This window comes from Zalophus californianus, chromosome 1, assembly GCF_009762305.2.
Source record: "Zalophus californianus isolate mZalCal1 chromosome 1, mZalCal1.pri.v2, whole genome shotgun sequence".
Classification (NCBI taxonomy): Eukaryota; Metazoa; Chordata; class Mammalia; order Carnivora; family Otariidae; genus Zalophus; species Zalophus californianus.
Window position 1 is genome coordinate 15,704,745 of NC_045595.1, and position 24,926 is coordinate 15,729,670.

Below are 24,926 nucleotides of genomic sequence, written 5' to 3' on the forward strand. Positions count from 1 at the left end.
AGGAAAGAATCAGTGGGAGTAATTCCCAAGATGACAGATGTTGGTTGGATTGGCAGATGCATGGCATACCAATGAGCTTCGTGGGATTCGCCGGCTCTGGGTGCAGACAACAGGCGGTGATCCTTTGCAGAGAATTTACAAACAGTAACGAAACCTGCTAAAGTTGGCTTGCTTTTTACCGTTATTATGAGCCAACAAATTCTCAACAGTGCCGATGATAAAACAGACTGCCTTCACTCTCCTGCCCAAGGCCACCCACCCCTAGAACAGCTATGTACGATCTTTTCAAGGAAGCAGAAGATAAAATTGCCAAGATAAACATATCACAAGAAACTATTAGCCTGAAAAGCAAATTTGAAGGAAAAAAAAATCGTGTCTAACAAATTATTGAACCGAAAGACTCCATCAACAGCTAAATACCGCTTGCAGCTGAAGAGAAAATTAGGGAACCGGGAGGCATATCCCCGGAACAGATCCAATGATGAAGAAAAAAAAAAGATAAGAAGTTGGGAAAACATAAAAGAGAAATGAGCGGACGCGCAGGGTGGGATGTGAAGGTCTGGAAGGAATTCTGACACAGAAGTACGGGCAATGATTAAGAGGTAACGGGTATGAATTTTCCAGAACTGATAAAGACACATGGATCCGTGGATCCAGGAAGCCCAACCTCACCCAAGCCACGCTGGATAAATAAAAAATACACCTGCACTTAGGTGGCTGAGACCAGAGTCTAAGGGAAGGGCACAGAGAAATCAGAGCGAAAGCACTGGGCAGCCGAGTGCTTCCAAGAAGGATAGGACATTTCAAGAGCAACCAGTGGAAGCCGGAATCACATGGCAAACATCTCTGAAGTGTCCAGAGACGATAACTGTTAACCTGGAATGTTCCACGCAGGGGAGACAGTCTTTCAAAAGAGTGGACTGAGTATCGACATTTGCATACAGACAATACCCAAGGAAATTTATCATCAAGAAACAGGTACACCTGGAATGAATATAGCCCCGTAATTATAATGGAATTAAGATTAAAGGGGTGAAAAAACAAGCTGCTCTAAAGGAATGCATTTTAAGGGAGGAAACAATCCCGGAAGATGTCTGGGGTGCCGGAGGAAATGGTGAACAGGTGCAAAGGCAAACACTCGGGGAAAGACACAGCGGACACAGACGGTATTTAAGACCAGAGGGACGAGATGAACGGGCACTATGGTACTTGTTCTGTTTGGGCGGGAAGTCAAGATCCTGTTGAACTTCAGATTTGGTTGAGTTAAATAGGCATGGAACAAATTCGGGAGGATCACTAGATCAGTTCCAAACAGCAGAGATCCTTAGCATGACCGTGACAGAAACAGCTCCAGGCCTCGGGACCCTCAAAGGTGGCACCCACAGATGGACTCAGGAGGACAAAAGTTAATGACAAAGGCCCCCTGTTGGGTATGAACCGGCAGGTCTCCCCACCCCCGCACGCTCACAGCGGCCTAGGCATTTGCAAGGAAGGTGTCACTACCTCTGGGAAATGACACACAGGTTGGACACTGAGGCTGACTGCAGACTCCTCCTTGGCTTGCACTTGTCCCTGTGGGCAGCTCTTGGCGGAGGGAAGCAAGCCGAGACCTGGCCCGCGCCTTACCGTGGCCAGCTCTGATTGCAAGCTGCAGTTTTTCATTTGCGGGAGCACCTCGCTGTATTTGCCGGGGAAGGTGGACTCTAGGTAGCTCTTCACCTGCTCCAGGTTGCTGGCTGTCAGAAAGCCATCTTCCAGGTCAAAAGAATTGGTCAGCAGCAGAATCACCCTGCAGAGCAGAGCACCAGATGGACCTTCGCTGATTAGAAAGGCCACGGTCACGGAACCCTCTTGAAGCCTGGATGCTAGAGGTCCCTCCCCTCTGATCGGGCAAGGTCTCTCCAACAAAGGGACTCTGTTGATCAGTGACCAGTGACCTTTTAAAGTTTGCCGGCGGGCTGGGGGGGTTGCGGGTTGAATGGCTTTGAAGGAGCCTCAAGTAGGACCGGAGATGAGAAACCAACCCACCCAGCTAGGTCACGTTCACGTCTGGGCCAACACTGTCCGACAGAATGTTTGTGACGATGGGAATACTCTATGTCGGTGCTGCCCAGTGCGGCCCCCACTAACCATGGGGGGCTGCTGAGCGCTTGAATGTGGCAAGTCTAACTGAGAAACCCACTTGAATTCATTTACAGGTAAATGGAAATCAATTTAAACAAAAATTTAATTCAGTGACTTAATTTAACTTAAAATCACAACCGCTTCAATTGATTAAAATTTAATCAACTAATTAGATTTTTAAAAATTAATTATGTAAATCCATCCCCATTTCAATCTGTCAGTAGCCACGTGTGGCTAGTGACTCCCGCACGGGACCTGGATGAGGTTTGTCGTGTTTTGGGTAAGGGGAGGGGGGAAGAGAGCAGATTCTGGGCTCTCCGTGGCTCACCCAGAGAGCGCTCGGTTACTTCCGAGGTCAGGGAGACGCGGAAGAAACCAAGGCTTGTCTGTCGCACTGCCCTCAGCCCTCAGGCAGGGGTGCCCGGGTTGGGGCCCCGGATGGAGGGCTGCACAGCCGCTGCCTCACGCCCCTCGCCTTCCCGGCGCCCACCTCTTCCCGGCGGCCCTGGGAGCCTGGGGGAGGCCCCGCCACCCAACGCCCCGGGCTCGCGGGGACGGCCCCCCGGGGCGGGCTTACTTGTTCAAGCAGCTCTCATAGTTGAAGGTGGCCTTGAAGCCGTAGATGGAGAAGGTCACGATGCTGGCGAAGACGGAGGTGGAGCTGTTGATGAGGGACACGATGATGGCGTGCTTCTGGCAGTTGTTGGACGGCTCGTTGTAGCTGGCGAAGGCGATCAGGCTGCCGAAGCCCAGGCCCAGGGAGAAGAAGATCTGCGTGGCTGCGTTGATCCAGGCCTTGGGGTTGGCCAGCTGCTCTAGCTGCAAAGCCGGGCAGGGGACGGGGCCGCTGAACCAACCCTGTGACCCCCTGGCAGGGGCAGGAGGCCCGGTGAGGGGGACCGAGTGTGCCTATGACCCCCGGCCCCGCGGGAGCCTGGCCACTCCCCAGCAGCCCGCAGCACGCGTGGCTCACGTCCCATCCTCCACAGCGCCTTTCCCCGTGGACGTGTGCGATTGAAAAGAGCGGGGTGAAGTGATTTAAGACACTGGGAGCCATTTGGAATGTGGGGGGGCATCTCAGGGGGGGCGCTGCCACAGTCATTCTGTTTCCAGACTTGCTAAATGAAGAACCTGTTTTGTCCCAAAGGCAATAGTGCCCCCCGCCCATCTCCACACACCCTGCCGATGGCTGAGCGTTGGCTGTGGGGTGCAGGGGAGTGGGTGGGCTGGGGAGGGATCACAGGATACCCTGCGGAGTGTGGATTCACCCCTGTAGGGAAAGGGGTGCGTGGAGGTGAGCAGGCAGGAGAGAGAGAAGTGGTTGGATGATAAGTCACATAGTCCACAGGCTGCCAGGAGGGTGCGAGGTGAGAGTGGGGGCCAGGAGGCCAGACATGGGGCTCGGGTAGCAGTCGGTTGGGGTGCAGGGAGGACGGGGAGGACGGGTGGACGAAAGACTCAGTGTCCCCAGAACGAACAGGACTTGGGGCCAGCCTGGCTGAGGTGACCCAGCGCCCATAGGTAACCCACACTGCTCCCCCAGCCTGGTGGGCTCCCACCCACCTCCCTGGGTCTCCCCCTCTTTCCACCCATCCTGGAAGACGGCAGGTCCCCCTCCCTCCAGCCTGTACCTTGGGCGTGAACATGTACGCCAGGCCGTTGGTGGCTCCGTGGAGCGTGAGGCCCCTGACCAGGTAGATGATGAGCACACAGTAAGGCAGCAACGCGGTGAAGTATACCACCTGCGGGCACCAGAGGGCACCAGAGGGCAGCGTCAGCCTCCCGGACACCTGACACCAGCCACCACGGGCCCCCTTTGTCCCTGGGACAGACCCCCAGGGGGTGGTCCCCACAGAACATTCCCCCGTGTCAGGCGTTCAGGCTACTGACGGCTGCAAAGCCAGGACCACTGGTTCTGAGTTTGGGCAGGGGAGCTGGGGTGCTGGGATGCCTGTGCCCGCCTCTGTAACCACCAGGAAATCTGCGTCAGTAGGACCAGAGGAAAATGGGTACGAGGTCTCTGCCTTCCACCCTCCCTCCGACAGGACCTTATTCCAGAAAGGATTTGGGTATACCTAGCACATTGCTCTTTTTAACCGCTAGATGAGAGACCGTGTGAGCGATCCAGTAAGATGAGCCCAAGAGGAAAGGCAGCCCACAGGATGTGTGTGTGAGGGCTAGACCCTTCGGGGGCCAGCTTCTTTCCTCTCTGAGCTTCCTAGGGGCCCCAGCACTGCAGAAAGCACCGTCGCTCACACCTTTGATATTGTCTTTAGAAGGCAAAACAAAACAAAAACCAAAAACCACCACCACCACCACCAAAAAACCGAAAAACACCTAAGGGGCTTGGAGCAAGGGCATGTCTCTCCAGAACTGAGACCTGAGAGAAATCTGGCCATGAGGGCTCCTGAAGGAAAAGTGATGATGTTGGTGTAGGGACCATGTTCCTATCAGAAATACGACAGAAATTCAATGATCTTTTTTTTTTTTTTTTTTTTTTTTTTTATGAAAGGCTTCCCTCTCATGGTCTTTAAAACTGCACACGAACAGAATTTTTGGTCAACCAAATCTTTTCCTGCGGACAGGCATCACAAGCTCGACGACGTTTTATCCTTGGTTTCCGTGCTGGTGTCGGCAGCAGTCTCACACTCCGGGCCTGCTAACTCTGCTAACGCTAACTCTCACACGGCCTTCAGACAGGGACCTGCGGGTGCACGTGTGGCCATCCGGGCCCGGCGCTTTTTCTCTGAATCGACTCATATGGGCACCAGAGCCTCTTTATGTAAAGCACAGAAATGTTTTGCAAAATTCTCTTGGCGAAAGCAGTTTGCTTGAAGGTTGGGTCCTCCTGTGAGGCATCTGGTTGGAGGCCCATGTCCAGATGCGCTTGGATTGGATCTCACTAGACCCTCTATTCCTCTATTCCTGCGGAGGTGTGGCATCATTAGGGGCCTCCCCGGAAACTTCCAAGGCCACCAGAGGACTGGTTCATGCCCTCTCACCCCCGGGGACAACAGGCAGGGGTGGGGCGTGTCTCTTATCACTGATTCTTCACTGAGGTCTTTGTAACTCAAGAAGAGTAATCAAGCCAGCTGACTTGACAAGAAAAATAATCCAGTAGTGAGACGGAGACAGATGAGGACAAGGGCATCAGGCGTGAGCTTAAGAACATTGAGGGCAACTGGAGAGGGGTAACCAATGTCCATAACCGGTGGACAGTTAGGGGATACTGAGGCAGGCCCTTGGAACTTCCCTCCTTCCCCTCAGGTAACTAAGTTTCCTGGAAGGCTCTCTGGGCTCACTTCTCCCCCATCAGGGAAGCTGGACATGTGACCCAGCCTACACCATTGGGAGAAACCACTTCTGACCCATCTATGACATCTCTTGGAGTGGGGGGGGGGGGCAGAAATTCCAAGAGAAGAAGTCAGGAAATAGTACACAGTTTTTAACAGAATTACTTCCCCATAAATGAAGCTGTTGGGGTATTTCTGCATGGAGAGGGGGTGTGGCTTGAGCAGAGGAAGTAGTAAGAATAAATAAGAGTTCATAGCATGACATGACCTCATTTCGCACATTTACAAATGATCTTGAAAAGAGATGGCCTCATTAAATCTCCAAGTTTACAGATGCTGCCCTCAGATCTTTTGTCACGTGCATAATAATCTGGCGAAGGCAAATCGCAAAAAACATTTTTTTTATGAGCATAAAATACGAGCCAAGCTTCAAGATGGGATGGAGTGAGTAGCTGCCAGGCTCTAAGTTCTTCCAGAGAAGATTCACTAGTCCCTCAGCTTGGCCATGGGGCAGGCACGGTGCTGGGGTCATCACAGGGTACCTAAAATATCACAAGTAGTTCTGGTCTTGCTGCCTCTAGAGAAACACGGTGGGGTTGGAGGAGGCGACCCAGGTGGTCAGGAGAATGAGGAGAGGTGGCCTCAGGACCTTTGGAAGGGAAAAGCTGGGATGAATCATGTCACGAAAGGCATGGAGAGAGCAAGCAGGAGGTAGCTCACCAGACCAAGAGGATGGGGATTCTTAGGGGCAAAGCTGGGTCTGCCCCGGCTCTGCCCTCACTGGTTGGTGCCCTTGGGCAGGTCCCTCTGCCCCTCAATGCCTCACGGGAGTGGGATAATGAACTCTACTATAAAGGCCTCCTGCAAGACGGGGACAAGGTGCAAGCCCAACCCTCAGGGGATCGGCTAGGATGAGTGCCCGAGTATGAGGATGGGGCGCGCCCCGGAGGGCATCTGCTGCAGCTCCAGAAAGATGCCAGGTGCTGCAGAGACTGCAGGAACACATCCTCCATTGGGCAGATTAAAGAGCATCTCAGCGCCCCCCTACAGGAGAACAAACCTGGGGATGCACCAAGGAGAGAAGGTTCATCAGTCAGGCTGGACAGCTCTGCAGGGTCATGGACAGCAGCTGAGAGCAAAGGTTCTCAGACTCGGCTGCAGATTAGAATCACCTGGGGGCACTTTTACCATCCCGATGCTCAGGTTCCTCCCCACACCGATGACTCCAGGACCTCCCGGGGGCGAGGAGGACTAAGACATCAGAGTTCCAGAAGTTCTCCGGATGATACTGATGTGCAGCTAAGTTGGAGGGCCAGGAGCTACGGCGTCTTGGGGACATCTCCGGGGAAGGGAAAACTCACTGCCTAGTTGCTTGGTGCCCCTTGGGTGGTATGGATGTGGGGCTGGCTGGCGCAGGAATGCTCATCTTTTTAGGTAGGGGCAAAGTCCTCCTTTCAAGATTGCAACTTCGAGTACCACTGTCTGGTGGCCTGCTAGGTGATTTGTGACCATACCCTCCCCCCAGCCCAGCTTCCCCCCGCTCCCGTTGGCACTGCCCAGGCCGGGGCAGAGGCTCTGCCGTCCCCACCTTGCCGGTGGACTCGGTGCCCCGCAGGATGCACAGGTACACCACCAGCCAGGCCAGGATGAGGCAGAGCGCCGGCTCCCATTGCACGCGCCCACTGTCCTGGATGGACGGGGAGATGTTGAGGGTTTTCCTGTACCAGAAGTACTGCGTGGAGGATGCCTTCTCACACTCCTGGTCATAGCCCGTGTGGTTGTCATTCAGCGGGCACACGGACCACGGCAGGGGATCCTTTGGGATCAAAAGAAGCATTATACAGACCGGTGAGGGCTGAGGCCGGAGGGCCAAGTGGGAAGGATGGGAATGGCCCTGAGAGGGGACTTGGGGGGGGCGGGGAAGAAGGGCGCTGGTCCCCAAAGGACAGGTGGCCTGATACCTGAAGGCAGACAGGGAACGGGAGGGCTGGTCAGGGGCACAGAAAGGGCTTGGGGGGTGGAAGAGAGGTGGGCCGAGGGCTCCACATGCTCCACACTCCAACAAACAGGTGTTTGTTGAGGATTACCTAGCTCTGTCACGGCTCCGAGAGACTGGACCAAACGGACAATGGCCAGACCACCTATGACAGTAGAACCCACAACCTCTGCAGCGAGGAGCCCAGGGGACTCCAGCCACAGTGTCTGCAGGAACTGCAGCCTCTGGGTCAGGCTGGGGTCTTTGCATCTGCATCTCTAATAGCCCCTGGTGCTACTGTTGGGGAAGGTCAGACAGGAGGCTGGGAAGCCCAGGTAGTGGGATGGACAGAAGCAGGGCCCCTGAAGCCAGGCTGCCGGCGTCTATGCTTGGCCCAGAGCAAGTGTAAGTGAGTGTCTGTGGCTGGTATTATCCTGATGTGAACACGGATGAGGGCTCCAGAGCAGAGGGACTGAGGGTGAAGGATGGAATGAATGGACAGTCCAGTGATTTTCAGGAATTGCTGGTCCTCAAACTTCTGAGAGTCAGAAAAATGGGTCTCATTTCTTGAGACAACCTTATTTTCATCTTTGGAAGGTGGTCAAATTATTCTGGTTTTGTTAGAACAAGACACATTGGTTCCACCTTTGGAAAACTGTCTTTATGAGTATACAGATCTGTAACGCCGGCGATGTGTATGGCAACTCTTTAGTTGGAGTGCTGTTGTGCAGTGCACAACCTGCCCAACTATACATGACAGATCTGCACAGAGGAGGAGGAATCGTCACCAGAGTGGAGAGTAAGAGGAGCTACTGTTTCTGCCCAGAAGGTGGAGGAGAGGCAGGGCTGTGGAGTCAGGGAGAAGATGAGGGGCTGCAACTAAGCTCAGAGCAGAGTCCTTCCTGTCAAGGATGTACACAGGGCATTTGCGGTGAACGGGTAGGGCTGATTGGGTAGCCAGAGTGGGGCGTGGATGTAGTACCTTCCGGGTGTAAATGCCAAGTCCCGATTATAGAGGTCATTCACCCAAGCATTCCTTGGGGTGCAAAGATTCGAGGCTGCGTGCGCCCCAGTACTCCAGAGAGTGGCCCCACAAGTTGGGGTTTGTCCACAGTGCATGGCCAGCTCTGCCTTGCTTTTGGAACTTGAGGACAGTGTCTGTCCTGTGAAGGCCTGGTTCAGGGGTAAAAAGGGTGGGGCATCGGCCCAGTGACCTTCTGACTGAGACGGGGTGGGGGGCTGCTGGAGGGCAAGAGGGGGCAGTGGGCAGGGGGTCCCTGAGAGTGAAGGGCAGGCACTGAGGAAAAGCAGTGCGCACGGGCGGCAGAAGGGAAGACTCCTCTTGGCTTGGAGACAAAGAGCACCTCTCAGCGAGGAATCGGGGTTCTCTCTTCTCTGCGATTTTCAGCCCCCTCCCATGTGCTACCACGAGCGTCAGCTGCGGCTCTCATCAGAAATACGTGTTTAAAATGTTTCTCTTTGGGAGTAGCCCCTATTGTGTGACAGGGGTGCCAGTGGTCCTTCTAGGAGAACTCTGGTCTGTGGGGAAAAGTGGGGGCTCGGCCTGGAGTCGGAAAGCTGGAAGGACAAGTGACCAGAGCAGGGAGGGGGTGGGGGTGGGGTGAGCCAGAGGAGAAGGAAGGCCTCCTCCCGTCTTGCTGGGTTGGTGGAATCCCTCCCCACTGGCTCTCTCCACACATTCTCCAGGGCTGGCGCTCAATATTTTGCGAGGGGTGGGGGGTGGGGTCACATCTTTCAGAGAGAACCCAGTGAAAGCTAGAAACCTGCTCCCCAGAAACGTGGACCCACACGCATGCGCGCACACACACCATGGCAGGGGCCCGTGGAGGCCAGGCTCTGCTTGGCGTGGGGTGCTCAGCCTCCCCGCCTCCCCAGCCCCCGCCCTCCCGGGGCTGCCCCCTGGGGGTGGCTCCCGCTCCGGCCTGGGCCGGCTCACCTGGAAGGAGTGGAAGAGGTACCAGAAGGCCCAGGCGTTGATGATGTTGTAGTACGTGGACAGGAAGAAGGACACCACCATGCTGGCCAGGCCTGTGAGGATGCAGAGGGGCGCTGAGGCCCAGCCTGGGTCTGCCGGCCGGGGACACGCCTGGGTGACTGCCCCGGGAGAGCAAAGCCTCCTCCGACAGCTTTGAGGGAGGGCCAGCCATGACCGGGCACCCGCGGGCCCTCTCTAAGGGCAGGCCCGTCCCTGCAAACTCCCTCCCCAGCAAGGCCGAGGCCATGTCTGCCACCCGTCGGTGCCAGGTGCAATCCGAGCACTTGATGGGCTTTCGGTCTTTGCGACAATGTGGTCACGGGGGTGTCATTACCTGCCCTTCCCGGAGGAGAAAATGAGGCACAGAGATTGCCCGAGAGCGCTGGGCTGCGATGTGGCGGACGTGGGCTCAGCACAGAGCGTGAGCGGCCTGCTGAGCCTGCCCAGTGCCACCCCGATGCTTCCCCGCCGGGGCTCCCCCGAAGTGGGGTCCCTTGTGCCCAGCCCTGCCTCGTGGCGGCAGGGAGCGGGGGTGTGGGGCTGGGTGTCAGGAGGCGAGGGGACGGGTCGCCCAGCGCCCCGGAGCCACTGTGCGCGTCTGCACCCAACCCCACCCCATGGGACATCGCGTGGGGGTCGGTCTGCAGTCTGCCACGGTGCAAATATTTATACCACCGGCATTGGTGAACGCTACCGCCAGGCTCTCCCTACCCCCAGCCCTCCTGGAGGGCTGGTGGTTAAACATTCGCCCACACCCCCGCTTGGCACAAGCATCCAGTATCTTTCCTATTAGGCAGCAAATGCCACCTCGGAGAAGCCCTTTGATTGATTACGTGGGCAGATTGTAAAACCACACGCCTCCTTGTCAAAAATGAACAGCCCTTCAAGCTGAGGAGGCAGTTGGGGTTTAGAGATGATTCGGGAGGCCACGGATGTGTATGTCCTCCTTGCTCCCGAAACACCCTCTGCTTCCCTGCCCGCCTTCCTGTCTGGGGGCGGGAGGGTGGAGCAGAAGAGACTGTGGCCAGTGCGGCCCAAAGTTCCTCCCGCTGCTCCCAGGCAGCCCTGCAACGTGAGGGTTGTGCAGGGCAGGTTAACCATCTCCGAGCGGTGCCCGGCACACCAGCTCCAAGTGGCTTGGGGGGAGGGGAGGGATGGGACGTGCAGCCTCCGGCTCTGTGCACTGGAGGTATGACCGGCACCCCGCAGCCTCTCAGTGCTGTGACAAAGCTCGCCTGGGCTCATGAGGCTGGCACCTGGCACTGAGGAGGTGCTCACGGAGAGGGAGACGTTGTTACTAATAAGTAGCAGGGAGCAGTTAGCTAGATGAGTTCCCAGAGTGGTAGCCCGCTGGGACATTGCGTTATAGCCCCTTGGCTGGGCAGCTAGTTCCCTTTTACAAAAGAGCAAACTGAGGCCCAGAGAAGAGAAGCAATGTGGCACCAGCTGCCCAGTGCGTGTGCATCCCCGCTTTCTCGCTGGCCTGTGGGTAAGAAATCCAGCACCTCTCAGCCGGCATGTGGGGGCACCCCCTCCCGGGCCGTGTGTCCACCCATCCAAGGGCTCTCTCTTAGGCCTTGCGCTTGCTCCTTGGCCCCAGCTGCTCTGCCAATGGGCTCCCACCCCCACCCCCTGCTGCATCTCGGACAGGGGTCCAGGTGGCCAAGGACGAGAGAGGACCCACTTACCAACACCACCAAGGTAGGGGCTGATGGTCCTCCAGGCACCGATGCTGCCCTGCCGCATGCGCTGCCCCACTGCCAGTTCCAGGTACAGGAGAGGCATGCCCTCTACAATCAGCATGATGATGTAGGGCACCAGGAAGCTCCCTGCGGGCGTCCAGAGCCAAGACCAGGCCATCACTGATAGGTTTTACTCTGGAGCCCACACAACCTCCATGCACATGTCCTTCCATCCACCTTCCCTTCCCTCCTTCAGTCTTTTCCACATATCCATTCACCCTTCTACCTTTCCACCCACCCATCCTCCCACCTTTCCATCCATCTGCCTTCACTCTCTTCCACCTTGTTCCACAACCCACTTTCTTTCCTCTCACCCATCTGTCATCCATCCATCTGTGTTCCATTTGTCCATCAATCCACCCATCCAACCATCCATCCATCCCTCCACCCATCCAACCATCCATCCATCCATCCACCCACCCATCCAACCATCCATCCATCCATCCACCCACCCATCCAACCATCCATCCATCCCTCCACCCATCCAACCATCCATCCATCCCTCCACCCATCCAACCATCCATCCATCCATCCACCCACCCATCCAACCATCCAATCATCCATCCATCCACCCACCCACCCATCCAACAATCCATCCATCCATCCATCCACCCACCCATCCAACCATCCATCCATCCATCCACCCACCCATCCAACCATCCGTCCATCCCTCCACCCATCCAACCATCCATCCCTCCACCCATCCAACCATCCAACCATCCACCCATCCAACCATCCATCCATCCACCCATCCAACCATCCATCCATCCACCCACCCATCCAACCATCCATCCACCCATCCACCCATCCAATCATCCATCCATCCACCCACCCACCCATCCAACCATCCATCCATCCATCCACCCACCCATCTATCCATCCACTCCCCCATCCTTCCACTCACCCATCCACCCATCCACCCATCTACCCATCCATCCACTATCCAACCACCTATCCACCCACCATCCACCTATCTATCCATCATCCATCCATCCAACCATCCACTCATCCATCTATCCATCCATCCAACCATCCAACCATCCAACTACCCATCCATCCACCATCCATCCATCCTTCTATCTTTTCATCTTTCTACTTATCCATCCATCTGTTCATCCATCTATCCATGGATGACATACGGACTTGTTAGTTAAAATGTTTAAATCCTTCCATCCCAGGGGATAAATTGCCACTGCCCCAAGCCCCTTGAGTGCCTTCCTCGATGGCTCGGCTGCCCCAGCTCCTCTGCCAGAACCCTAGTCCATCTTCTGTTGTAGTAACCAATAGCACAGGCGGCGGTTGGTGTGTATGTGTGGGGAGACAAGGGGTCCCCAACAGACAGGGCCTAGGCTACCACCTTCCTTCCCCCTTTCCCTCTCCCTCTGTGTGTATGAGCACTCTCTCTCTCAAATAAAGAAATAAATCTTTTAAAAAATAAATTATAGCTGAATTATAATGCTTTGTCTTCAGAGCACCTCTCTTGTATGTGTATCTGTTTTGTACAGTGGCCCTCAGTCTAAAATTTTGTTTTAATAAAGAGTACTATGACTAACACATATTTAAAACCCACTGGTTCCTGAGGAGCCATCTGCAGATAAGTGCTTGTGATGATAGTGGGGAGCCCGGGAGTGTGGCTAGAGCTATGGAAGCCCTCCCCACTGCTGACACCTGCTGGGGGCGCCCCCCACCCCTGCCCTGCAGAGCGCTGCCCCGCTGCTTCTCCCGTGAGCCCCGCCCCTCCTTCCCTCCTTGTCTGAAGCCCTGCTCATCTCTCCCCCAGCTCCTGGCTCCTTGGCCGTGGACCTGAGAAAGGGTCCAGAAGGAGAAGAGGGCAGGACTCCTGATTAAAATAAAACCCTGACACTACAGCCGCGGGAATTAGAGGCTGGTTACAGAAGGAACTGGTTCCAAAAGTGTTAGGTAAAGAATGAAATATAGATGCTTCCATGAACAGCTAATATTTACAACAATGCCTTCACTGTATGCACGTGTGGCCCCAGAGCCCACTTTTCTCCCCCGGCGAGATCTCACAAACCCTCTCCTGACCACAACACGTACGTGCGCATCACCCTTCCAGCAGCAGCTGCCCGGAGTTCCACTAGGAAAACGCGCCCAGGCTCATTTCGTCCATCCTTGGCCGCTAAGCCGTGGCCAGTTCCCTGCCATCCTAAACAGAGCAGTTGGGACAAAGCCTGGCCCATGTGTTTGGTTCTTTCCTCAGGATCCCAAGGGGAGGATGGGTGGCGCCAAGACCGAGCAGAGACCAAGCAGGGCCGTGTCCCATCACCGGGAGAAATGCACCGACGGTGCACACGGGACCACCAGGCCTCGCATTCCCGGCTCCGTCCGCCCTGCTCACACTGGGGCCTAGGACAAGTGCTCCCCCTCTCACTTCTGGACTCGGCTCCGACGACTCTGACCTCTGCCAGGCCCGGCTCCTGTCCTGCCCTGCAGAAACATGTTTTGGCATCTCTCCAGGTTCTTCCTGGAGCAGGGAGTCCAAGAGGCAGGCTGCTGGGGGCTCCCACCCACCACAAACCTAACAACCAAGGTTGTGTGGGTACCACCTGCTTGGGGCAACACTCAAACCCTCAGTGGTTACAAGAAAAGCTCATTTTCACCTAAGGTGTTAAACAGTAACCACACGGGGCCTGGCAAGGTCCATGGCAGGATTTTCTCTTTGGCAGGGCCTGCCTGATGGCCCACTGCCCATGGGAAGACTGGCAATCCAAGGCCTGGTGCCCAGGCGAGGGCATGGGGGCTCTTGAGGCCTGCCCCTCACACATTTCTATCACCCCTCCCATCCTCCAACTATCCAAACACGTGATCCCAGTGAATCTGCTCTGCAACCGTTTTCTCAACAAATGGTGTTAGAACAACTGAACACCCACATGCAGGAAAAAATGAATCTCAACCCACATCTCACATTATAGAACCAGCCCCCCCAAATGTCTCAAAATGGATCACAGACCTATATGCACAACTCCAAACTATAAAACTTCTAGAAGATAGCCCAGGGAAAAAACTTTACCATAAGTAGGCAAAGATTTCTTGACTTACATCAGAAGTACTATCTAGGAAAGAAGGTATCAATAAAGTCGGATTTTGTTTTAAAATTATCTTCTGTGAAAGACACGGTTAGGAAAATTAAAGAGGCGAGCCAAAGACTGGGAGAAACATTTGCAAAACACGTATCTGACAAAGACAGTATCTAGAATTTATAAAGGACGCTCAAAACTCAACAGTGAGCAAACGAAGAACCCATTCAAAAAATGTAAAAAAGATTTGTACCCGTTCTTGGCCGGGTTCACTTGGCTCACTTGGTCAAGTGGGGGTGGGGATCGACCAGGTTTCTCTGTGGAAAGTTATGGGTTTGCCCCTTGGAAATGATGATGTGACTTTGCAGGGAGGTATTTTGAGCCGAGGTCGCCTTCCTGTTTCCCATCAGACCTCTGCCCCCTAGACTTGGCAGCCCCGGGGGATTCTTGCGGGAGACACCCGACGGGTGACCCTCTAATTCCATCATTCCTTCTAAGTCCTTAAGTTTTAGAGCGCTCTGGGCTGCCGAGATAGGTCAGGGAGTGTGGGTGGCGCGGGCCTGTGTGCATCTGCATGACCCTGGGCCAGGGGGATGTTTACGGTCACAGAGGACATTTCTATTCCGAGGATGTAAAGACACCTTTGAGCCTGGGGAACTCTTACTCCCTGCCACCTCCCCAGCGCCCACCACAGTGCCTCGGGGCTGGTCTTCTGGGCCCCGTCCACTCCAACAACTGCCCTCCGACAGCTGATCGTCCGATTGTGTCCCTCTCTGCCTCCCCCCCCCCCCCCCCCCCCCCCCGCCACACCTGGTCAAAGCCTCTTTGGGTCTCCTCACACCTAGAATAACACCCACTCTCCCTCCTGTGGCCTCTGAGGCTCTGAGACCCAGGGCTCCCTTTTCCTCTCCAGGCTGGTGGCCTCCCTCTGGCCACTGCAGGCCCGTGGCCCTTCCCGTTGGTCCGGACTCTGCACACTTGCCCTTGCTGTTCCCTCTGCCTGGAATGCTTTCTCCCTTCTCTCATTTCTCTGCCAAACCCGCTCCCCTCAGAGGGGCCTTTGTGGTCTGCCTTAGTGACCACGGCCCCCAGGCTAGAGGGACCCTCCAACTTCTCACCTCGCTGGGCCTTCCTTCCGAGCAGTTACTCCTGTAAAACGATGCTGGAATTTTAGCTGTCTATTTGGCGTCTGTGTCCCCTTAGCATGGATGCTCTCGTTCGCTGGTCTGCTCGGAACAGACCTGGGCAGAGAGCAGAGCATAGTGAATATTTGGTGGATGCAGGACAGAATCCTTCAGGCTCACAGGACCTTCCACACACATGGCTTCCTCTAGGAACCTCTCCAGATCACCCAAAGCTAATTTGGGGTGTCCCTCCTCACAGCCCCTTGCTCACTGTCTACTGCTCTGTCCACCCCTACTTCCCTAAACAGCTCCCGAGTGTGGAGATGGGGTCTGCCAGGCCCACAGCTGAATCTCCAGTTCCTACCACAGGGCCCGATATGGAGTGGGTGCTTGCTCAGTGAGTGTTTGCTGAATGGCCACTTGATGGTAAGTGGTTTTGATGGTGGTTCTATGTGGGCGGGAAATTTGTGACGCTCTTACCAGAGAGAGATGACAGAGAGGTCTGGGAAAGTTCGTCATGGTTGCTAAAACCATAAAATTTCATAGAAGGTTCCTTTGAACTCTAGCTTTATTTTGTGACTGCATTAGGTAATACGGACCTTAGGCAATTCTGTATTGGCCTGCACCTCCCTCAGAAAGGATGAGCACTCAGAAGGCAGTATTTGGCCCTAGGATAATACACCACAGATCAAGACAGAGGCCCCCCTAATGCCTTCCTCCGAAATCAATTTGCTGTGACAAACAGAAGAAATTTGTAGCGAATTTCCAGTACCTGGTCTCTAAGAGTCAAGAGGACACTGTGCTTAAGGAGCAGCATCAGGCAATGAAGAAGGACAATTTAAAGAGAACACAGATTTTATGAAGACAAAAAAAAAAAAAAATATGGCACATGAATTTAAAGCCCATGGAGGCTGTAAGTCAAAAGTAAAAAAATTAGCCCTGTAGCTCAGGGAAAGAGGATAAAGCGGAAATGACAGAGGGTGAGGTACAGACGGCAAGCCCACGCATCTCCTGTGTCTCTAGAAAGAACCAAGCAGGAGAGATGGCTGTGGACACAGGAGCTGGAACAACAAATTCTACCAGATGCTTCCCTGGCCATGTCACTGAAAGGGCTCACTAGTCCCACATAAACATTTTCTAAAAAGTTCTGTAAGCAAAAAAAAAAGAAAGTTTTGTGAGCTACCAGCCAAAGCGGTGGGCAGGCGCAGCTCTGAGTGTCCCTGTCTGCAGGATTTGCCCCGCAGAACACTCGGGTCGTTCAGCCCCGTCTGCAGCTGACCTGACAGAGCGTCATATTGTGACAAAGAGGGGAGGAGAGGCACCCTGCCTCACCCATTGTGAGAAAGGGGGGAGGAGAGGCACAGAGCAACCTTTTCCAGCAGGGGGGGACTCCTGGACCCTCTCGCCAGGGAAGCCCACCCCTGAGGGTTTCACCTTGTCAGCCAGCCCATCGGGCGGCCCCAGCAGCCCATTCACAAGGACAAATGGGCTAATATCTGCAAAAAGGACTGACTTCCCAGCAGGAGCTCCGGTGCACCGTCCAGTGGGTCAACAGCTGGCTCGAGACGTTTGTAATCAGCAGGGGACGTGGGGAAGGGTCTCCACCCTGCATGCCGGGAGCCATACTAGTCCGAGGCAAAACTGATGAGAATGTACTTAAGACCTAGACGTATAGCCTGCAAGGTTTGTGAGATCAAGTCCCAGAACACGCTGGAGAATGGGCAAATTAGTTAACGCTACATCTGTAAATGGAATCTCGAAGAGCCGTGTAAGTTCACAGCTTCAAAGAATATTAAATGATTTTGGAAAGGATCGTTGTCGCAGGGAAAGTAAAATCAGGAAGACATGAAATTACATACAAATATGTGTCTCCAGTTGTTTTAGGCAAAAAAAAAAAAAACAAACCAAAAACGTAACAGTCATGACTTTTTGGGTACTGGAATTGGGGTGATTTTGTATTTTATTTATTTATGTATTTCTCTATTTTCCAAATTTTCTACCACGAACACGTATTACTACATTTATGACTCCCAACACACACACACACACGAATACGTCATTCTAAGAGCATGTTGCTACTTATTTTTCTAATGATCGCAGCCAGTACCGTATCTGTTTGCTACACTCAAGAAGCTCCCTACAAGAGAAATTCCTCTTGGGGCGTCTGGGTGGCTCAGTCGTTAAGCGTCCGCCTCCGGCTCAGGTCATGATCCCGGGGTCCTGGGATCGAGCCCCGCGTCGGGCTCCCTGCTCGGTGGGAAGCCTGCTTCTCCCTCGCCCACTCCCCCTGCTTGTGTTCCTGCCCTTGCTCTCTCTCTCTCTCTCTCTCTCTCTCTCTGTGTCAAATAAATAAATAAAATCTTAAAAAAAAAAAAGAAATTCCTCTCTGTAGGAAGTTTATCTCCACAAATCTCTGTCCTTTGAGGCCCACAAAGAGACCAAACAACCAGATGTGGCCACTTTCAGGGGAAAGTTTGCTCAGGCTTTCAGACTCATGCTGTCTTTCCATGTCCACACCTCTGTCTTGACAAAACCACACAGGGACTTTTTACACTGGTTTTCTTCTTTTCAGTGTGTGTGCGTGTGTTTAAGGGGCACAGATCCCAAGTTCCCAGGTGATGCGGAAGCTGCTGGTCCGGGGACCACACTTTGAGGAGCGGTGTCCTATACTCTGCAGCACCCCCTCCCACTGCCTGCCCCCTCCTCATTCACTCATGTAGACTTTCCCCCAAAAGTTTATTATTTGGAGTCAACTCCGGTCAACTTTTGGAAACAAAGAACAGAGACCCAAGTAAGAAAAATGAAAGTCCCGCTTACCCTGCCTGACGCCTTGGTCTAGAACTTATAGATGCCCGTCCCATAGGTGCCCCCCCTCCTGGCCCAGCCCCTCGGCCAGCAGCATCACTTCACCAGCCACCCTGGTGAATGAACGTGGTCCTGGCGTCTGTCTTGCCCCCGGCTCTGTAAGCTCTAAAGACACCGCTTCCCCGCCTGGAATCCTGGCTTCGCTGCCCCAGTGAATTTCCATATTGCCCGCCTGCTAAGTCAAGGCCCTTTGGTTTGCATTCATGCTGGACCCTTCCTCACGTGCCCTCCTGCCATGGTCCTGCCCCCCACCCCAGACGTTCTGGCCACATAGAGTTTCCAGCCACTCCCCTCAGATGCACATCCTTCTGTGTCGTTTTCACACGTGGTTTCTTTTGCCTGGAATGATTTTGTCCCTAAATCTACCTGATGAGCTCAGACTCATCTGTCCGGGCCTAGATGGAATGCCACTACCGCCGGAAGCCTTCCTGGGTTCTCTCGGGCGGTTAGTCCTCCCTCGAGTCACTTCAGTCAAGCCTCCCAAAGAGCCCTCTGCGGATGCTCTTGCTCCTCCATGTGGAAGGGACCTTTCCATGGTGTCGCATCCTCAGGGGTGATGACCATCTTTGTCCCTGGCCAGCAGCAGATACTCAATCCATGCTTGTTGAAGGACTGAAATTAAACTCCTAAGAGGTTTATATTGTTGATGGTTTAATTTTCTATGCTCCTGCCTGTTTGGGAAAAGATCTAAGATGGTGGTTCTCAGCCCTGGTGCACAGCAGGATCCCCTGGGGAGCTTTAAAATGCCTACTGGTCAGGTCACTCGTGAGACCAACTCAGGATTTGGGGGTGGGACCCAGACATCAGCGTATCGCCCAGCTCCCGGGGGATGCTAATGTGCAGATGGGTAGAGGCTTCCCCACCCAACGGTGGACGCAGCGTCCTGGCTGGGGGCCTTTCCTCCCCACCGTGGGGGACGGGGATGAGCCGCGTCAGAGTCCACGGTGCTGTCCATGGTCAGACATGGCTTTAGAGCCACTTTTAACTTAGAGAGGAGAGGGTGTCCTGGAGAGGGCGAGGAGCATGGGTACCCCCGGCAGAGGGGGGGCCACCAGCCATTTGAGGGAAGGGCAGGGGCAGAGAGAGGGCTGGCCTACAAGCGACAAGGGCTTCTCCTGGGTGGACACGGCAGACAGCAGGTGCTTGGCCAGCCCCCCTCCAGTGTGCAGGGGAAGCCGTGGTTGAGTGTCACAGCAGACCGTGTGGGGAAGGGCCCTGAGCCAGTGCAAGTCCGATCCTGGGAGGAGGCCCGGACCTCTGCAGCCGTCGCTTCTGTCTTGCCTTTATCAGAACAGGAAACCCTGACACCAGGGGGTCTGGGGAGAGCCTGGCTCCCACACGGAAGCGGCCTGAGCCCCAGCTCCGCCTCCAGGAGCCCCCTTTTCTTCTCTGGACTTGTCTCCCATCCCTGAGTGGGGCAGACAGGACCGACTGCAGGGGTGCTGCGAGGGGGACGGCGAGGACCTGCTGCTAGGAGCCCAGACGCGCCTGTTCTAGAAGCCCCAGCAGCAGCACCAGACGTGTGCTCGAGGGACTCACAGGGCACATGTTTTCACCTACCATCCAGAGCTGACTGTGGAAACCTTATGGGCTCGATGCACTACAACCTCTGAACCTCAGGTTTCCGTCCCGCCCAGCAGAACCGTAGAAACACAGCAGCACATTGCACGCCCGCGCGCGCGCACGCACGCTGTACAGCGAGCAGCAGTAGGCGCCACCCACCTGTCCATCCGCGCGCTGAGCTGCTGTGGCTCGGTCCCAGGCCGGAGGCTGGCCTGGATGACTGGGGGTGCGGGGCCAGCTCAGAGCAGCTCACGAGAGCCGGCTGTGCACACTGCCAGCCCCGCGTCCCGGGACCTCACCTTGGGACATGTCCCAGGACATTACAGTGTGAAATTGGCCACGGTGGGAGTATTCACACGGCGATAATCATCGGATGCCACAAATTAGGTCTTACTTCTCCCACCAAAAGCCGGCTGCTCGACGTTTTCCCAGCACCCTGCTACCTGGCTCCCCACAGCGGGTGGCCTGGGGGGCGGCCCGAGAATAACCCTGACCTCGGTCTAAGGTGAGCTCCAAGGACCAGCAGCAGCAGCACCACTTAGGACCTTGCTAGAAAGGCAGATCCTGCCCCTGCCTCACGGCAGGTGTCTGAGTCAGAATCTCTGGGGGCGAGGGCCCGAGACCTGCCATTTATCAGGCTCCCTGGGAAGGAAGGCTACAGTTGGAGGCGCGAGGCTCTAAGCGCCAGAGAGGAGCAGAGGGGGCTTCGAGGGGAAGTGGGACATCCAGTGCGAGTGTCATCGAACCAATGCAGGCAGGTGTCCTCCGACTTCCTCCCCTTCACAGTGAGAAAACTTAGGAGGAAAAGCATCACGTTGCCACCAGCCAGGCAACTATTCCCATTGGTCCGCGTCTCTTCCATAACTCGAGCACATTTGTATAGGAGGCAGTTGCCGGTGCCTTTCTTTTCTCCACGGGCGAACACACTCATTTGCATCCCGAATTTCTTCCACAACAAGACTGCCTTAGATGCTGACACGGTCGCCGAGACCTGCTGCCTTGTTCCAGAAGAGGTTTTGGGCAGGCTTTTCTTTTTCCTCTAGCGCCAGCGTGCTGTAGAGGTGGCTGGTACCCGAAACGTAATCTTCAGAATTAACATTCCTCGGGCTGGGCCTGGCCTGGACAGCAGGAAAGACACAAGCCTCCCCAGTCACAGGCCCAGCCCCGTGGAAAGGAGCATGGACCCCTAATCCGCTTTATTCTGGGAAGTATTTTGGCACAGCTTGGCTCGGTAGTTTATAAACAAGCTCTTTGTTGTCTGGAGGCGGTGGGTCACAGCGCTGTTTAGAAGGAGGTTAAACACTCCTCGGGAGGCTTTCTTTCATGATGTGGTTGGTTTACCCTTCAGCTTTACGTAAAGAATAGGTCTGCAAACGGCCTGGGTTTCGGGCCACATAGACCACCCCTGGACAGGGAAAGCCTTGGGGAAAACCACCAGCATCCCCACCTCACGTACCCCGTGCTTTTCCTGACAGAGCCTGCTCAGCCATCCAACAAATATTCTTTGGTGCTCCTCGGGCCCCACCAGTGGGGCTGGTGGTGGGGCAGAGAAAGGAGGGCTCCAGGCTATGGACAGCTTCCCAGGTAGAGGAAATAGCTCGTGCAAAGTGTGGAGGCAGACAGTAGGCATTCACTGACAGGGAACTGTCCAGAACAGTCCAGAACATTTGGTGGGGCTGGAAGATGAGTGGCGGGAAATGGGGTGGAAAGAAGAGCAGGTGTCGGGTGATGAAGCCCTTACTGGGCCAGGATAAGCCGCTGGGTCTTTATTCTGCAGACACTTGATGCTTAAGAGGGTGCCACCTGCCCCGCTTATATCTGCCCACCCCGGACCAAGCCAGCCACCAATCCAGCCTCTCCTCGGTGTCTGCCCACCTGTCTGCCATCATCCATCTCTCTCCACCCAGCCAGCCCAAGAACACTCTGTACCGGACACAGGATTTCTTCTTTTCTTTTCTGGGTCCTGAAGGTCCTGCTGTTCCCGTAGCAACTCCTTACATGTATTCTATTTCAGAACTACTCCGACCGACCCATGTCACCAGCAGTCTATTCAGGGGATGGTGTTTTGTTAGAAACAAGGAATTCACAGTCATGTGACAGCGAGGCTCACCTGGCCCGATGGCTGGAAAACGCAGCTGGGACAAAGGTATCGTGGGTAGATGTGCTGAGCACAGAACGACCTGGAAATCTCATCCTGACAAGCAGTTCTTTCAAAAGTCAGTTATGAAGCCGTTACAACACATGGCAACACCTGCCCTTCCCATCATTATGATGTATTAATGCCCTTCAAATAAAAGAAGGAATCAGAGAAGTAACCTTTTGTCAAGTTTTTTTTTTTTTTTGAGCAGGTGGGGGGAGGGGAAGGGGGAGCAGTACTTTAGGTCTTGGTCCTTCTTAAATGGGTTAAATCTTAATACTTTGGTCTAACATCTTTTATTGTTCTTTATGGTGAAAAAACATTCCTGATTATAGAAGACATTCTCCCCCCGCCCCCCACACGGTCCAAGGCAAAGAAAAATCACCCTGAGATATAACTATTGTTAACATTTGGGTGTATTTTTTTCTCATTCTCTTTTCTTGGCATATTTTTAAACATAACTGAGACCATCCCTTTTATACAGTTTTGAATCTAACTTCCCCTCCCTCCACTGAATAAATGACAGGAGAAAACTCCTATGAAAGTTTCTGAAAACTCCATCTTAGCAGCTGCAAAGAGCCCCACTGCACGGATGTTCCATAACTTATTGACCCAACCCCTTTCGTTGAGGGCTCAGGAAGTTTCTAACGTTTTACTCTTATTAAAAGATTGAGACCGTCCTTCCATCACCACCCTCGGTCAGACCTCTGATAATTTCCTTTCGGTAGAATTCTAGAGACGGAACCAAGGAGGAAAACTGTTTCATACTGAGACTTCAATCCCTCTTGCCACACCGCCTTCCAAAACGACAGGCTGGCCTGCACAGAGGCTCTCTCGCATGTCACGAAGGTGTCCCCAGCTCCCTGCCACGTTAAGGGAATGCGATGGGCGTGGGTGGGTCTATCTAGTGAGTGTGCCCTGATGCTTTAGGGGAAACATTTGTAAAACCAAAACAAACAAACAAAAACCCCCCAAAACAGAAATAGAATAATTTGCCTTTCCTGCTATCTGTGACTCCAAATCCAAACCAATGTTTTAATAAAACATGCAAAGAACTGGCTCAAGATCCTTTTAACCGGTTTCAAACCGAACTGCTGGGAATATGTTTCGGATTTGAAAACTGTAGCAGGAGTTTCTGTTGAACAAGACCATTTCCTGCTCACTTTTTACACGTAAATGTCAGCTTTACTCACTAGAAGTCAGACTCTTGCACCAGGGGGAAAACCGTCCAGAGCCTCCTTCGGCTCACAAGAGCGGCGGGTGCGGAGAGGACTCAGCGGCCCCTGGGGAGGGGGGGGGGGCTTGCAGAGGGCGCGGTAGGGCGGGTTTGGATAACAGCTCGGCAGCGGACCGGGAGGTGCTGGGTCCGAGACGGCGGGCTCTGCACCCCCGTGCCCCTCGCTCGCGGCGAGCCTCAGTTTACCGGCCTGGAGTCGGGGCACCCGCCCCGGTGCTCCCCGCGCGGACCCTACTCACCTCCGCCGTACATCTGGCACAGGTAGGGGAAGCGCCACACGTTGCCCAGGCCCACGGCGTACGAGATGCAGGCGAAGACGAACTGCAGCGGGTTGGCCCACAGCGGCCGCGCCTTCTCCATGGCCGCGAGCTGGGCGCCGGCTCCCCCTCGGGCGCCGCGCGGGGCTGCTTCGGAGCGCGGCTGCCCGGCGCGTCCCTGCCCGCTCGGCCTGGGGGTGGCCCCGCGCCTTGGCCGCGGCTGCTCGCTCGCTTTTTAATTGCTAATCTCATTAACGCGCGCCCGCCGGAGGGGCGAGGCTGGTAAATGGATGACGGCGAGCCCCACCCCGCCCGGCCGCCGCGGCCGGGGAGGCGCCCGGGATTGCGCCTGGGACGGCAGGGCACGGGGCGGCGCCCGGGGCTCTCCGGCTCCGCGCCCGGGGCTCTCCGGCTCCGCGCCCGGGCCGGGGTGTTGCTGCGCGTCTCTTCGGAGCCGTCAGGTTCTCCCAGCCACCTATCCATCGTTTCCTGGGTGCCTACTGGGTGCTGGGCTTCGTCTGGGGACGGGCTGTGAGCCACACGCACACATCCCCAGCCCTTCCGGGAACTGACATTTCGGGGAGGGAAATGCTTAAATTGGCCGGGATAAAAGGTCCCAGCCAGTTTCAACTACTGTTGACCTACAGAAGGGACAATTTCATGTGGTTCGTTTTAGTCCATATAAAAGACTGAGACGGGAGGAAGGCAACTAAGGCAAAGCAAAAGGGTGAGCAGTATCGTGGCGGTAGGCTGGCGTGGTCCCGGAGGGCTTCCCAGAGGAGGAGCCAGGACATTTGCCCAGAGACTGGAAGAAAGGAAGGGAAGGAGAGGGGGACTCTCCGGGGCCTCCACTCCTTTGCAGACAAATACTTCTTGGAGGAAGAGCAATGGCGGCAGCCAGGTTTCCCTCCATCGGCAGACAGGCCCTAATTGCCTAGTGTGTGCAGGGCAGGGAGTCTGGCTCTGTAGTGCCGGGTGGGGGTCAGGAATCCAGTTTTGAACAGCTGTGTGGGATACTCTACTGCCCAGGTGGGTCTAAAGGCTAGAGATTCTGATTCATTATCCAGGAGTTAAGGCCTAAAAAAACCCGTCTGGAAAGGTTGTTTCGTTCAAGGCGGTCACTAGACCTGTCTAAGCCTGGTACTTTGGAGAAGGGCCAAGCGCTGGCTTTGGATCTCAGCTCTGCCACTGAGCCGTGCGACCTTGGACAAGTCACTGAGCCTCTCTGAGCCTCTGTTGCCTAATTTGTAATAGAAACAAACATAGCCCCCCTCCCAAGGGCTCATGTGAGAATTAACTGATAGCTTACTACCTGCCACATAATACGTGCTCGATAAAGGGGCCACTGGTATGAGTCCCCAGAGGTCTGGGTGAATGGAAAAGGTAGCACGCTAAATCAGTTAATAATAATGATATACCTTGAACGGTGCCTGGTACGGTGACTGCTAAGAAAATGCTTGATACATAAATAAAATTAAAAAGAGATGAAAAAGTGGAGTTGCTAGTGGAAATCTTCCTTGAAGCCAAAATGAAATTAGTCCCCTGAGTCCCTGCCTGGCCGGTGGCTCAGGAAGG

The 24,926-nt window shown here is 54.7% G+C and overlaps 1 protein-coding gene across 3 annotated transcripts in view; it reads right to left on the reverse strand.

The window, feature by feature from the left end:
- Nucleotides 1–23,583, reverse strand: part of SLC6A20 (solute carrier family 6 member 20) — a 31,275-nt gene extending 7,692 nt beyond the window's left edge. For 2 of the 3 annotated variants that reach the window (XM_027587850.2, XM_027587852.1), the window contains exons 1-7: nucleotides 23,334–23,583; nucleotides 11,077–11,217; nucleotides 9,350–9,441; nucleotides 7,006–7,233; nucleotides 3,756–3,866; nucleotides 2,702–2,943; nucleotides 1,627–1,789 (exon numbers count right to left, since the gene is read on the reverse strand). In XM_027587850.2, the coding sequence (XP_027443651.1) occupies nucleotides 1,627–1,789; nucleotides 2,702–2,943; nucleotides 3,756–3,866; nucleotides 7,006–7,233; nucleotides 9,350–9,441; nucleotides 11,077–11,217; nucleotides 23,334–23,454 (1,098 nt within the window). In that variant the 5' untranslated portion in view covers nucleotides 23,455–23,583. Of the gene's footprint in view, nucleotides 1–1,626; nucleotides 1,790–2,701; nucleotides 2,944–3,755; nucleotides 3,867–7,005; nucleotides 7,234–9,349; nucleotides 9,442–11,076; nucleotides 11,218–15,286; nucleotides 15,410–21,830; nucleotides 22,006–23,333 lie in introns of those variants that run through there. The other variant, XM_027587851.2, reaches the window with a different exon arrangement.
- Nucleotides 23,584–24,926: the final 1,343 nt, after the last annotated feature.